The 14,711-nt window shown below is 43.5% G+C and overlaps 1 protein-coding gene across 1 annotated transcript in view; it reads left to right on the top strand.

The window, feature by feature from the left end:
- Nucleotides 1-14,291, top strand: part of LOC124551260 (ankyrin-1-like) — a 105,015-nt gene extending 90,724 nt beyond the window's left edge. Inside the window, exons 5-6 of the mRNA XM_047126260.1 lie at nucleotides 5,719-5,853; nucleotides 13,726-14,291. Of these exons, the coding sequence (XP_046982216.1) occupies nucleotides 5,719-5,853; nucleotides 13,726-14,224 (634 nt within the window). The 3' untranslated portion in view covers nucleotides 14,225-14,291. The remainder of the gene's footprint in view (nucleotides 1-5,718; nucleotides 5,854-13,725) is intronic.
- Nucleotides 14,292-14,711: the final 420 nt, after the last annotated feature.

Below are 14,711 nucleotides of genomic sequence, written 5' to 3'. Positions count from 1 at the left end.
TCTACAGGTGAATCGGAATGGTTTAACTGCTGTCAGGTATCGTGACGAGGTCTTGGGACCTGATGTACGGTTGTTGCGAGTTGCTGTGGGCACAGACTTCGTATTGCTAGACGATAGTGCTCGACCTCATAGAGCATAGGTGGTTGATATTTCCTTGGAAACGGAAGATACTGCACGCGTGGGGTGGCCTGCTCGCTCTGCCAATTAGAATCCCATAGACCATGCGAGAATTAGTAGAAGTCCTTGGGTAACAGAAGAGATGTTGAATTTAATTGATGAAAGGAGAGAATATAAACCGCAGTAAATTAAGCAGGCGAAAAGGAATACAAACGTATCAAAAAAGAGATCACGGGAAGTGAAAAATAGCCAGGTGTGGCTAGAGGACAAATGCAAGGATCTCTGGGGGTAAGATAGATACTGTCTACAGTAAAATTAAAGAGACCTTTGGAGAAAAGAGAAACACTTGTATGAATATCAATGGCCGCAGATGGAAAACCAGTTCTAAGCAAGGAAGGGAAAGGAGAATGGTGGAAGGAGTATATAGGGGGTCTATACAAGGACGATGTACTTAAGGACAATATTAATGAAATTGAAGAGGAGGTAGATGATGATGAAATGGGGGATATGATACCGGATGAAGAATTTGACAGAGCACTGGAAGACCTAAGTCAAAACAAGGCCCCAGGAGTAGACCCCAGAAGTAGACAACATTCCATTAGAACTACTGACAGTGTCGGCAGAGCCAGCCATGACAAATCTCTACCACCTGGTGAGCAAGATGTATGAGAAGGGCGAAATACCCTTAGACGTCAAGAAGAATATAATAATTACAACCCCAAAGAAATCACGTGTTGACATGTTTGAAAATTACCGAACTACCACGCTAATGAGTTACAGCTGCAAAATACTAACACGAATTCTTTACATACGAATGGAAGAACTGGTAGAAGCCGACCTCGGGTAAGATCAATTTGGATTTCGTAGAAATGTTGGAACAAGCGAGGCAATACTGACCCTACGACTTCTCTTAGAAGATAGATTAAGGAAAGGCAAACCTACGTTTGTAACATTTGTAGACTTAGAGAAAGGTTTTGATAATGTTGACTGGAATACTCTCCTTCAAATTCTGAATGTGGCAGGGGTAAAATACCGGGAGCGAAAGGCTATTTCAAATTTCTACAGAAACCAGATGGTAGTTATAAGAGTCGAGGGCCATGAAAGAGAAGCAGTGGTTGCGAAGGCAGTGAGACAGGGTTGTAGCCTATCCCTGATGTTATTCAATCTGGATATTGAGCAAGCAGTAAAGAAAACAAAAGAAAAATTTGGAGTACGAATTAAAATCCACGGAGAAGAAATAAAAACTTTGAGGTTTGCCGATGACATTGTAATTCTGTCAGAGACAGCAAAGGACCTGAAAGAGCAGTTGAACGAAGTGGACAATGTCTTGAAAGGAGGATATAAGATTGATATCAACAAGAGTAAAACGAGGATAATGGAATGTAGTCAATTAAATCAAGTGCGTTTGAGGGAATTAGATTAGTAAATGAGACACTTAAAGTAGTAGAGAGTTTTGCTATTTGGGGAGCAAAGTAACTGATGATCGTCAGAGAGGATATAAAATGTTGACAGGCCCTGGCAAGGAAAGCGTTTCTGAAGGAGATGAATTTGTTACCTTAAGTGTTAATTTAAGTGCAAGGAACTCTTTTCTGAAAGTATTTGTATGGAGTGTAGCTATGTATGGTAGTGAAACATGGACGATAAACAGTTTGGACAAGAAGAGAATAGAAGCTTTAGAAATGTGGTGCTACAGAAGAATGCTGAAGATGAGATGGATAGATCATGTAACTAATGAGGAGGTACTGAACAGAATTGGGGAAAAGAGGAATTTGTGGCACAACTTGACTAGAAGAAGGGACCAGTTGATATGACGCGTTCTGGGGCATCAAGGGACCACCAATATAGTACTGGAGGAAAGCGTGGAGGGTAAAAAATGTAGGAGGAGACCAATCAATACACTATGCAGATTCAAATGGTTCAAATGGCTCTGAGCACTATGGGACTCAACTGCTGAGGTCATTAGTCCCCTAGAACTTAGAACTAGTTAAACCTAACTAACCTAAGGACATCACAAACATCCATGCCCGAGGCAGGATTCGAACCTGCGACCGTAGCGGTCTTGCGGTTCCAGACTGCAGCGCCTTTAACCGCACGGCCACTTCGGCCGGCTAAGCAGATTCAGAAGGATGTAGATTGCTGTAGTTAGAATTGAAGAAACTTCCACAGGATAGAGTAGCATGGAGAGCTGCACCAAACCAGTCTCTGAACTGAAGACCACAACAACAACAAGAGCATGTCTGGGATTCACTAGCGATACGGACTGCATCACGTCAGCATCCACCAACCACTCTCCAAGGCTTGAGAGCTGCTCTGCGGGAAGTATGGGTGTTATTGCGTCAGCATGAGACTGATGACATCCCGCCGTTGTCAGGCCTGTATTGCTACCAGAGGTGGCCACACCCCGTACTGAGCACACCGAGCAGTTGTCTGAATTTGCGTGAAAATCCCTTAAGTTGCAAAAACCAAGAACATTTTTGTCCACCGTAATGCATTTTACAGCTGTTTACGTTCTGTATTCTTCACATGGTTTCTGCGTTACTATCGCTTGTTTTGTGACAAAATGAAGGAAACCTTGGAAAATTTTCGTTTGTTGATTTAATTTTGGACACAAGTGTAGATGATTTTCTATTTCTCGATCGGTTATCTCAATATCGTCCATTTCCAAGTTCGTACGACGATTCAAAGGAGGGACCGTCTTACAATTTCGGAAGACAGAATTCAGTATTTCGGCTTTCTCTCTGTTATCTTCCGTTTCAAAATGGGGTTCAAATGGCTCTGAGCACTATGGGACTTAACTTCTGAGGTCATCAGTCTCCTAGAACTTAGAACTACTTAAACCTAACTAACCTAAGGACATCACACACACACCCATGCCCGAGGCAGGATTTGAACCTGCGACCGTAGCGGTCGCGCGGTTCCAGACTGTAGCGCCTAAAACCGCTCGGCCACACCGGCCGGCTCTTCCGATTCGGTGCCAGTGTGGTCATTAAGTGAGTGAATAGATGATTTTGGCCCAATTACTGATTTTACATAGGACCAAAACCTCTTAGGGATTTTACTCAGATCGGTTGACAAAGTTTTACTTTCAAAGTAGCTGAACGCTTCCCTTAGTGCTCTTCTTACGCTCATTTTCGCTTGGTTCAGCTCTTGTTAGTCAATTAGGCTTCTACTTCTCTTGAAATTGAGTCGAAGTTATCTTGTTTACGTAGCAGTTTTCTAGCACGGCTATTAAACCATGGTGGGTCTTTCCCACTCCTTAGGACCTAACTCGGGACATACCTGTCTAGGGCATACTGCACGATTCATTTGACTGTTTTTACATTTTGTTGACGACATATTCATTCACATCACTGAATATATGTTGCTGACTGCTCAGAACACCTTTAAATATTTAGATATTTAATACTATAGTGGTTTTCTGCAACGTATAAGACCTCTTTATTTTTGAAGAATGAACAGCTGATTTCTCTGTTTCAGCTCATGTAAATCTGAGAGTACGAACAAATGACAAATGTGAAGCAGTTTTCGTAAGCGTATTCTGGTAGCGCAAGCTTGCTTACGGTACAAAAGTACTGAGTCTGGTCCGAGATGCCTGCATGGCACTGTCTACACCACAAACACCGTTTCAGACTACTGTTCAGACATTCTAGGATATTTCTCGAAATTTTTTATGGCAAGCTCTGCGTCAAAATTAATAAACGCTTTATCACTGTAATTGTCTTCTCAGGAGCTGTCAAATGCAGTTATAAGAAGTATACGGTTCCATTTAGATATTCCCAGAAAAAAATTAGTGCATCCTTTTATAGGTTTCCAATTCACTCAAGCTTTATTGTAGCATCAGTACATAGGGAGTAAATGAAAATATTACATTTACAGAACAATAGCACAAGCGGTTGTGAGATAACTGGTATCGACCCGTAGTGAAACAGCTGCCTGTATTAGTACATGCTGTAGCTTCCACAGGTGGCAAAGCAGGCGCTAATTCCAGCATGCAGTCAATCGTGCCAAGCGAGTACTGTCTTGGGATGCACTTTTCCAAGGTTGCTCGACCTGTACACATAATTCTGTAGGAGTTTGGTTGACGATTTTCAATAGCCACTTCTCGACCCATCTTATCGTGCATGTACTTGATTGGAGAGAAATCTGCGCATCATGCAGGCCAGTGTCTGGACAACCATTATCCTGTAGGAACAATATAATACCTTCCTATTGCAAAAAGTAAAAATAACAGGTATAACAACATTGTGCACATACCGAGCGCTGGTTAGCGTCCCTTCCAGAAACACAAAATATGAACAGGAGTTGTAGCTGATTGCATCCCATACTATAAGGTCTACAGTGCGGCCGGTGTGTCCCGGACGAATGCACTCCACGAGACAGCACTCTCCAGGTGTACGTCGTACAAGCGAGCGACCATCACTTGTGTTCAGGCTGTATCTGCTCTCATCACTGAAGGCCGTGGCACCTCATTATATTTTCCAAGTGATGCTCTGATGGCAACAGCTGAGCCATGCACATCGATGCTGCTGCACAGGTGGAAGATGGGTTACAGGTGCACATTGCTGTAGCTCCCCTACTAATAAGCTGCTTGTAAGAATTCGAGTCGACGCGTCTGGGCCCACAAGCCCTCTTTTCAGTGCACGGTAGCTCTACATCATGCCACTGCTGCCCTTAAAAAATATGGCGACCCTGGCAGGCGTCTGTGCTGGATGGATGTCCAGAACCTCGTCTACTGGTGTGAGAACGTTCACGTGACCACTGGTACCAGCACTGTTGCACAGCTGATTCAGCACACTCAACTCCTGTGGCAGTTCTCTGAAAGGACCATCCACAATTTGATCCCTTTCAAACTCAGTCAGTTGGCTGTAGGAAGCACGAGTTCACCTTCGTGCCACGGTTGCCTGTGTGCTCCACACATATGCACACAATGGGCTGTCTGGCTGTGAGCATTCCTTATTAAAGGGTAGACACATATGATATAGATCAGAATGATATTCAATGTCTTGCTTGTTGGGCAGTGTGAATCAAGTGGATGTACTGGGCAATGTTTCAGTTGCTGATACTTTTAGTGGAAGTTGATGTTTCACTGGAACAGCTTCACACTATCACAAATTCTGTGCCCCCTTCCTTCTCCAGATTCCCTTCCCCATTGAGTTCCGAACGTGCTGTCCTCCTGGTTTATCGCCTGTGCATCCTACAGTCTGGTCCTTGCACACTAGCTACAAACACCATCTCATGATCATAAAGCACATTGTGTTTATTTAAAGGTTATTCTCGTTTTAATTTCTGGTAATTGTAGTTACATGTTCAAACTATGCTCTCTGCTAGTTGTAGCACAACTACAGCATAACCGTTGAAACTTGTACGTATCTTCTATTTGTGCTTTAATTTGTACAAACTGTTGTTTGATATGAGCAAGTCAGGATCTGCAGTGTGTAAAATGATTAGTTAAATGACTAGTCATTCATATTAGCCGACCCACTACTGCCTTGGGCTGTGTGTGTTCTGTTATCTGTGTGTGGACGAACCCTCTGTAGTGAGCTGCCCCCTGCTCTGCACGTGAGTACACTCTCCCAAGCAGTGTGTATATCTGTCGTGCAGCACGGCAGCCGCCGCCGCCGCCGCCGCCGCCGCCCCCACCACTCTGCCCCACAGCGACCGCAGCCACCACGGTGGGACACCCTCGCCTGCCTGCCACACCCCCACACCAGATGACGCTGCTATCTCTCTCCTGCGGTGAGTTCCGCCACTACACGTGCACGTTCTCCTCATTCACAGTACGTCTTATTGGGCTTTAACTAAGTGTTATGAACAAAAAGTTTAATGTCGCTTTACTGTATCTGTATCTTATAAGAATGTATCTTATAAGAATGTATCTTATAAGAATGTATCTTATAAGAATGCATCTCCTCCTAAACTATCGGATAAGACTCAAGCAAACTTACTATCTGGAAAGAAATACTTTGGTGGTAACAACCACCCACCTCCCAAAGGGGTGAGGGTGGGGCAGAGAAAGTAGCGTAAAGCACTCAGTGCAAATACCTAGTATCTATTCATACCATAATTGGGAGTGAGAGCATTTAGCGACTTTCAGGAAACTCCAGAAGATAATTTCCGATCTTTATGAAACGATTCCTCCTGCCCCCTCCCCCCCCCCCCTCCTACAAAATGATAAAAAGAAATTAATGTAACAGCAGCCCTCGGTCGCAAAAAACAAATCTTTTTACCTAGGTTTCGGCACTTCATCAGAAGTAAAACACTGACACTGACATGTCACATATAAAACTAAATATTAAGCGATAAAACTTTAGTTACAAATTTTTTTAAAAAAATAGTACATAGAATGGAAGCCACTATAGGCTTGTCACACATGTCGAGCTACATTTTCGTTGTTCTACCAGTACACTTTCTGCTTCAGACAACGTTTTAATTTGTTACACCTTTACTAGTAACTCCATTCGCAACAAAAATGGCTCTGAGCACTATGCGACTTAACTTCTGAGGTCATCAGTCGCCTAGAACTTAGAACTAATTAAACCTAACTAACCTAAGGACTTCACACACATCCATGCCCGAGGCAGGATTCGAACCTGCGACCGTAGCGGTCACGCGGTTCCAGACTGAAGTGCCTAGAACGGCACGGCCACCCCGGCCGGCCATTCGCAACACTTTTGCAGACAGCATGCACATATGCCACTGCATGTACCAGCAAAATTATATCACTCTATGACCTATTACTGAGGAGATATTGTGTCGTTAACAGTAATGTAGGTCAAAATAGGTTTCTTGAAACTAAGCGCAAATTACCCTTAGTATACTCATCCAGTGCCTGATAACGATACTACTTATCCACTTTCTAGAAACACCTAACGTAATTTCAAACCTTTTCCAAACCTTTTTCCGCTTAGATACTGAAAGTCAGATATTTAACACATTCATTCATTCATAAAACAATCAGTAGGTTGATTGCTTTATACAGTGCAGTTCGATTGTCTGTAGACTGAGGGACTGACTGATTACTTACTGTGTGGAAAGATTCACTGTGGGGTTGAGAATCAGCTACCGCCCAGGAAGGTGGGAAAGAAGGAGATCGTGCTGAAGGATAACTCAGGATCACCTGGAGCAGTTTCAACCAGATTTGTTAGGACACGAGTTATTTATTAACTGCATAGAAGTACTACTCCCGCTATGAGTGTGATGTGGATGAGTAGGCGTGATGTAAAATTGTTCGAAACCGACCTTTTGGTACATGCTTCCCGTATTTTGTTGACTTCAAATACTTTTAAAAGTGTGGAGTCCAATTTATCTCCAGTTTGTGCCATTCAGTGCGTCAATCAGGTCTCGCAAGTGAGCACTGCAGCGAGTCAATAGTCGTGTAACTGTGTGTCAGGACATAAGGTCAGGCCACATGGCTGAATACCACATGTAAATTTAACACCCCTGTGGATTCGTATGACTTGAAACAACAGAAAATCAGAGACATTACTGTGCAGCCTATACTTGTATGTTCAACACCTCTTCTTAAGCCCCTCTGTCGATTTCTACCAATTTTTGTACACCCATTAGCTACTATCTGGAATGAAATGCTGTGGCGGTAAAAACCACCATCCTCCCATTGGGGTGGGATGATAACTGGGCGATAGACAGAGAAGGGAGCTGCAGGTGATCAGAGAGAGGGGGGGATGAGGAAATATAAAGCAGGGGAGGAAATGCACAGTGGGAAAGGAGGAGATGGACAGACAGAGGGTGTGGGCAAGATGGACAGAGCGCCAAGGACAAACAGAAGACTGGAACAAATAACTATCTTGGCAACACCATGTTGATAAGCTACGGTTTTTTTTGTTTTTTTCTTTATAAAACACAGTTTACAGTTGCATGGAAAAGTATTTCCTTTCATAAATTTTTTTATTCGAGTAGCTATGTATCAGAGTGATTCTCTACAACAATCTCTGAGTTCAGTTCAGAACAGAAATAATTCAGTTAATGCAGTTATATGGAAAAGATGCTCCATAGAACAGTCATTTTATGCAAATAAATAGTTGTAATGGAAGTCTGTGATACTCAAAAGGAAATAATAAAGCAATAGTAAGCAGGAAAAGAGAAACAAAGTAATAGACAGCAATTGAATAAGGGTATGGCATGTTGGGTGTGTGTTTAAATTTCACATTGTGAGGTGGCACAATAAATGTAGGTCAATTTCGCACCTTACATAAGAGTTTTATACATCGTAATGGGAAGATGAATATTACACCTAACTCACTTCTGCGGTAATGAGCAGATTTGCCTATAAGTATGTAATGCAAAAGGGATGACACTCAATCGACAGTATTAACACACAGCTCCTACATAATGCATGTCAATTAGCAGAAGGTGAAACAAGCAGCGAGAGGAAACGTTTTGTGTGGAAGCCAGTGCAGGCAGATGCAGAGGCCTCAGCATAGGAGGCACTACAGAAAGCTCTTAAGGAGGTGCATCCCACAGTGGGAGTCAGTGACCGGACAGGTGACACATACTGAAGAGCAATTAACGGACCACCAGAAGTAGGACAGAAAGAAGCTTTAGAAAACTGCGTTTCTGAATTCCAAATGGATACGAACAAAAGCAGTGACGCAGCTGATCACGTGAACAGCGAATGGCACACATGTGAGTGGGCACGAAACGTCCGATTGACGGAAACGAACTAGGAAAGAGGTAAGTGCCAAGATTTTGACACAGTTCAATGGTAGGGCCCTTGCGATTGGCAGAGAGAATTTCCACAAAATAAGAGGAACACTCCTATTGGTCGAAAAAAGCCGTGACGTGGAGAACGAAAGAACCCAGGTGGGGAGAGAGTTTGTCTACGAGAAAGACGAGAGCGGAATTTTCGGGGACTCTTCTCTGAACTGGCGTCAAGTGCAGAACGGGTCCATAACTCTCTGTACGACGCAGAGGAGAAATTTGAGTGAACACTGCGTTCACTGTTGTTGACATTGAGCTAGATATTAGCTGAAGCGTCGTTGAGCTCCCACTGTGGAGAAACAAACCAGCCAGCTAGTTAATTTTAATCTTCGTTGATCCATTAAGGATTGTGGGACCACGGCTGGCATGAACTTCTTGATGCAATAATTTACCAACAGCCGTATGTATAGTAGAAATTTATTTTATTTTATGAACTTCTATGTGCTACCAGTTTCGGCATTACATTGATGCCATCTTCAGGCCCCACTCGTCATAGTCGTAAAATCGCTATACACGGAAGGAGCCATATAACTGGATCCGCGAATCAATCATCCTGCAACAGCTCTTGGTGGCCAGGCGACACAGTCATCGCGGCTAAGGTAAATACTGGGAGCAGAGGTGTAAACTTGTTGGTTCACCAGCTTGCGTCCACTGTAAACTGGAGCGACCTTGGATAATCTTTTGCTCAACTTGTCACAAAAATAACCATCCTCCATAGACTTGATTGCCATCCTAAATAGTACCGAACTTTGAACCGGAATCGGTTGATTTATAGTAGTACTGGCCAACATCTACATCTACATCTACATTTATACTCCGCTAGCCACCCAACGGTGTGTGGCGGAGGGCACTTAACGTGCCACTGTCATTACCTCCCTTTCCTGTTCCAGTCGCGTATGGTTCGCGGGAAGAACGACTGTCTGAAAGCCTCCGTGCGCGCTCTAATCTCTCTAATTTTACATTCGTGATCTCCTCGGGAGGTATAAGTAGGGGGAAGCAATATATTCCATACCTCATCCAGAAACGCACCCTCTCGAAACATCATGTCGTAGTCGTAAGAATAGTTTTGTAAAGAAACTTCTTGTTAAAATTTACCATTGTTGGGTTAAGGATTATTTCACTTACTGAAGATGAGACGACGTTTGACAACCAGTCGTAACATTGTCACATTTTAAACGGTGTAATTGCGTGTATTTCTGTGATAAGATTGCAACATTAGGCCAAAGTTATTTACAGCTTACACAGATGTTGTTCTGACCTCCAGAAACCTTACAACATGAATTTCGTGTATTTTTCTATAAATGACTTTTTTAGTTACTATGTACTTACCATTGAAAATTTGTACCATACTGTGTCTCGAATGCGGATTCCTTTATCACAAGCGTCATCTCAACCACATGACAGACCTGGCTCAAACATCCGTTGTAGCTAATATTTCCACTTCTTTCCCAAACATTAGAATCAGAGATTTTCCCACAGAATACGTGGGAATAACTCCACTGGGTGAATGGAGTCTATGCGGTACAGTGGTTTCCCCTGCTACAAGAGATGAACATCGGAACTTCGCATGGTAGTGTTTGGAAGTTATTCATCAAAACATCAGCCTCATTGGATGTGGCAGTCATATCTGTGGGCATGCTGAGAGGGCCTAACCTTTAAGGTTGTTGTCAAATCAGCCATCTAATTTCCAAACTTATTTTACTTGGCTGTCAGTTTCGGCGATTTAATGCGCCATCTTTGGGCCCCTGACTGACGTGTAGGAAGATTCCGCCACGGTTCTGGTCGAAATAGAGGCCACCATTTAAATACTGGTATCTGGTGGCTATACTGATCACTTCAACCATCAGATGAACAGTTGTAAGATGATGATTGAAGTCCACATCTGCAAAGCCTGAATTTACTTGTAGTACACAAAAGCTTTGTGGAATTGACTCTTGGAGAAATAGTTTTTATCATCAGAGTGACTTCTAAGGACACAGAATTGAAACACATTCTTCAAGTGAATTGAACCAGTCATCCTGACACTAGTTTCAAGGGATGGTAAGTTTAAATATACTCATTTTAATGTTTCTCAAAATGAAAAACTTGAGGTGGCTGCTTATGCAAAGCAGGAAATGTCGATTATAATGCTCATCTGGCACAGATTTTAAACTGTCACCACAGATACTCTATACTGCATCGCGATTGACTCTTTCATTCCTTTACAGTGCCGTTCATTCCACATTCATTGTGGTAGTGTTTGGAAATTATTCGTCAAAACATCAAAACGTCAGAAATACTCACCACAAGTGAGTGATGGTTTGGCATTAGCTTGTTGCTGCTGCCAGCTATATTCAGATCCAATATCATTATTATATTTTACACCAGTCGAGAGAGAAAAAAATGAAAGCTAAAAATTATAAATCAAAAATTAGTTACAAAAACCACAAAGTTAGAGGAAAATAATAGTAAATCCGTTTGTTTACAAAGTGTGCATGGCATTTTTGTGACTAAATGATAAGTTTCCCCAGGCTGCTGTTAGTATCCCTACATAAAAACTAAACTAAACTCTGTACGAACAGACCTTGGAAGATCAACGGCGCCGACCGTCCGCCATGTCATCCTCAGTACACAGGCGTCACTGGATGCAGATACTGAGGGCCACGTGGTCAGCACACTATTTTCCCAGCCATTGGCAGTTTTTCTGGCTGGAGCCGCTACTTCCCAGTCGAGTAGCTTCTCAATTGGCTTCACGAGTGCTGAGTGCACCCCACTTACCAACAGTGCTCGGAACACGGTCACGCATCTGAGTGCTAGCCGAGACCGACAGTGCTCATCTTTGGTGATCTGATGGGAACCGGATTACCACACAGGCGTTGCTCCTGGTGATGTTCTTACTTACACTAATCTAAATATGGTGGAGCAACCTGTAACAAGACGAAGCACATTGTTGGTTACATTGTAGTGTTTATGACTGAAACACTGTTATTAATGAGTTTGTGTGTGTATAGTATTGGAAAAAAATTCCAGACAATTGTTGAGAATGCTTACGAGAAGAGTTTCGTTTTGATGCATGCAATTTTTCGTCAGGTTTACAAGTTGTCCACCATATCCACTGACATCAGTGACAGGAGCGCTACCCACCAGACTGGCTGGTGCACTGTGCCCTGTCAGAACTCATATGGGTGCAGGAGGAGGCTGTCCTAGGTTCACAGCTCGGGTGCACCCCCACTGTTTGACGCCACTGCTGCACCCACTACCCAAGTGCAAAGCAGAATCTCCTCCCACTGTATATGACGTGCGTGGTTGCTTCAGCAACAGATTTAAAGTACAAAATTCCCCTTCTTTTAACAGGAAAAAACAATGAGGCACAGAAGCATGCATATGAGTGGCCTAACAGAATATAGACTTCCAGTTATTTGGCCATCCAGAACATCTGTTGGATTGAAGGGCGACGGATCTTGTACTGGAAGTGATGATGAGTCAACCAGCTTAAAGTGCATGTTTCATAGTATGTACAGTAATGATCAGAACATGTGGCAGACTAAATGTGGTACTCTGAATGTGGTTACAGAAGTAGTTGTAGAGATACATCAGCAACAGAACTAGCCCGATATTGAGGTGCCCGATCCCATAGTTAAGTGTCTTACTCATATTTGTAGAATTTTCGAATCTGTTTTAAAACTGAGTAGCACCGTCGCTAGTATACCTGTCAGAGCGGGGTCCACGTGAGCCGGCGCACTCACCAGGCGCGTGCAGAGGTGCGCCACTTCCGCCAGCGACACGTCTAGTAAAGCACCGTGTTAGTCAGAACGCCTTCCAGGCTGTTGGCCACAGTACACTTGTTCATAATTCACATTTTCTGCCTTGTCGTCCCACAAGAATGATCTAGAAGCATTTCATACTGCTGGAACACTAAGATAAAGTTTGAGCATATGATGTGTATTATTTTTAATTAAAACAGCGACATTATCATCTCCATGTGGACATTATATTTACAGAAAAAGAAAAAAAATATTTTCTCATCATAGTAAAGTTGCTACATCGAAGTAACATCTTGCATTTCTCAGAAAAACTATCAGCGGTGTCGATCTACAGAGTGTTTGGGAACCTGGAGGTACTGGGAGCTATATGTAGGATGTTAATGATGATAAGTGCATGCTGTATATACTCTCATAAGCAGAAGCTTTTGCCGTTCCTTTGAGATATCGCAGCAATAAAAATGTAGGTGAAATTGTGTGTGTGTGTGTGTGTGTGTGTGTGTGTGTGTGTGTGTGTGTGTGTATAACATGTCGTCAATGAAGTGTGCATGTGGAACTGCTCCAAAAAGTGTCTGTGTACGAGCAAGGGTGTCAAGTCAGTGTCACTGGTCTGTATCAGCTATTTCGACTATATGATTTGCTGGCAGAGTAGCTTTCTCTAATACAGATTTGTAAAGCAGTTTGCAACTAAGTGGACTGACATTTTTGTTGCCATATCAGGAAACTTTTCTTAAATACCTGGAGATGTGATTAGTTTTACGCATCACATTTCCAATAGTTAGAAGCTATTGAGACACACAGAAGATTGATTGTATGAAAAATTTCTTCCAGTGGGGGACAACGACCGAGTAACAGTAGGATAAAGGAACGTAATGATGGGAAACAATTCGCCAGAATGTGACTACTGAATTTCTTGAGTGATGGAAGGTAGGAATTTTTATCTGAGAGTGGATGGTCGCTTTGAGAGGATGATACCACTGTATATCTGTTCTTCAATGTAAAGAGCATAAGGGAGACAGTTATAGATTTATAAGTTGTCACCCGACAGATGTGTTTCTAGAAATGGTCTCAGCTCCACTTCTACGATAATTTTCTACATCAGAAGTCTGTCTTTGCAGAAATGTGTGAGAATTTTCTTTCTCTTTGGCAGGAACCTTTCTGCCGAGGAGAAAGACACGAGGCTGATTTTGGCAGCTAAGAACGGAGCAGTGCAGCAGATGCAGGCACTGCTGGCCGCTGGGGCGGACGTTGGGGCCGAAGACAGTGACAGGAACACCGCCCTGCACTGGGCAGCCTGGGAGGGCCACTTGCAGGCAGTCGGGTGCCTTCTGGGGGCCGGCGCAGATGTGGACGCCGGCAACTGGGTGGGGAACACGCCGCTCCACTGGGCAGCGTGGGGCGGCCGGGAAGCTGTGGTGCGCCTGCTAGCCTCGTCTGCCGCCGACCTCGACGCCAGGAACCGGGACGGGATGAGGCCGCTGCACGAGGCGGCCAAGCACGGGCACGCGGCGGCGGTGGCTGCGCTGCTCGACGCAGGGGCCGACAGGCGGGTCACCACTGGCGAGGGCTACACGCCGCTGGACCTCGCCAGGCAACACAACCACGACCACCTGGTAGACATACTCAGCAGTCCGACAGACTCCACCTGATCAAAAAGAAACCATCTTCATTACATTACTTTTCAATAGTTTTGAAATAAAGAATACAGAAAGTTAATCCTGCAGTTATTCTTTCTACTCATGTTTATACAGGGTATGTCACCTAACGTTACCGCTGGATATATTTCGTAAACCACATCAAATACTGACGAATCGATTCCACAGACCGAACGTGAGGAGAGGGGCTAGTGTAATTGGTTAATACAAACCATAAAAAAATGCACGGAAGTATGTTTTTTAACACAAACCTACGCTTTTTTTAAATGGAACCCCGTTAGTTTTGTTAGCACATCTGAACATGTAAACAAATACGTAATCAGTGCCATTTGTTGCATTGTAAAATGTTAATAACATCCGGAGATATTGTAACCTAAAGTTGACGCTTGAAACCTCCGACGTTCAGTAGCGTGCCACACATTGCAAAACATCTACCGCCAACTGTATGCAACAGGTCATAGCACGCAAACGGGTCCGTAAC

This window comes from Schistocerca americana, chromosome 9 (assembly GCF_021461395.2).
Source record: "Schistocerca americana isolate TAMUIC-IGC-003095 chromosome 9, iqSchAmer2.1, whole genome shotgun sequence".
Taxonomy (NCBI): domain Eukaryota; kingdom Metazoa; phylum Arthropoda; class Insecta; order Orthoptera; family Acrididae; genus Schistocerca; species Schistocerca americana.
This window is presented reverse-complemented; position numbering and strand designations above follow the sequence as displayed.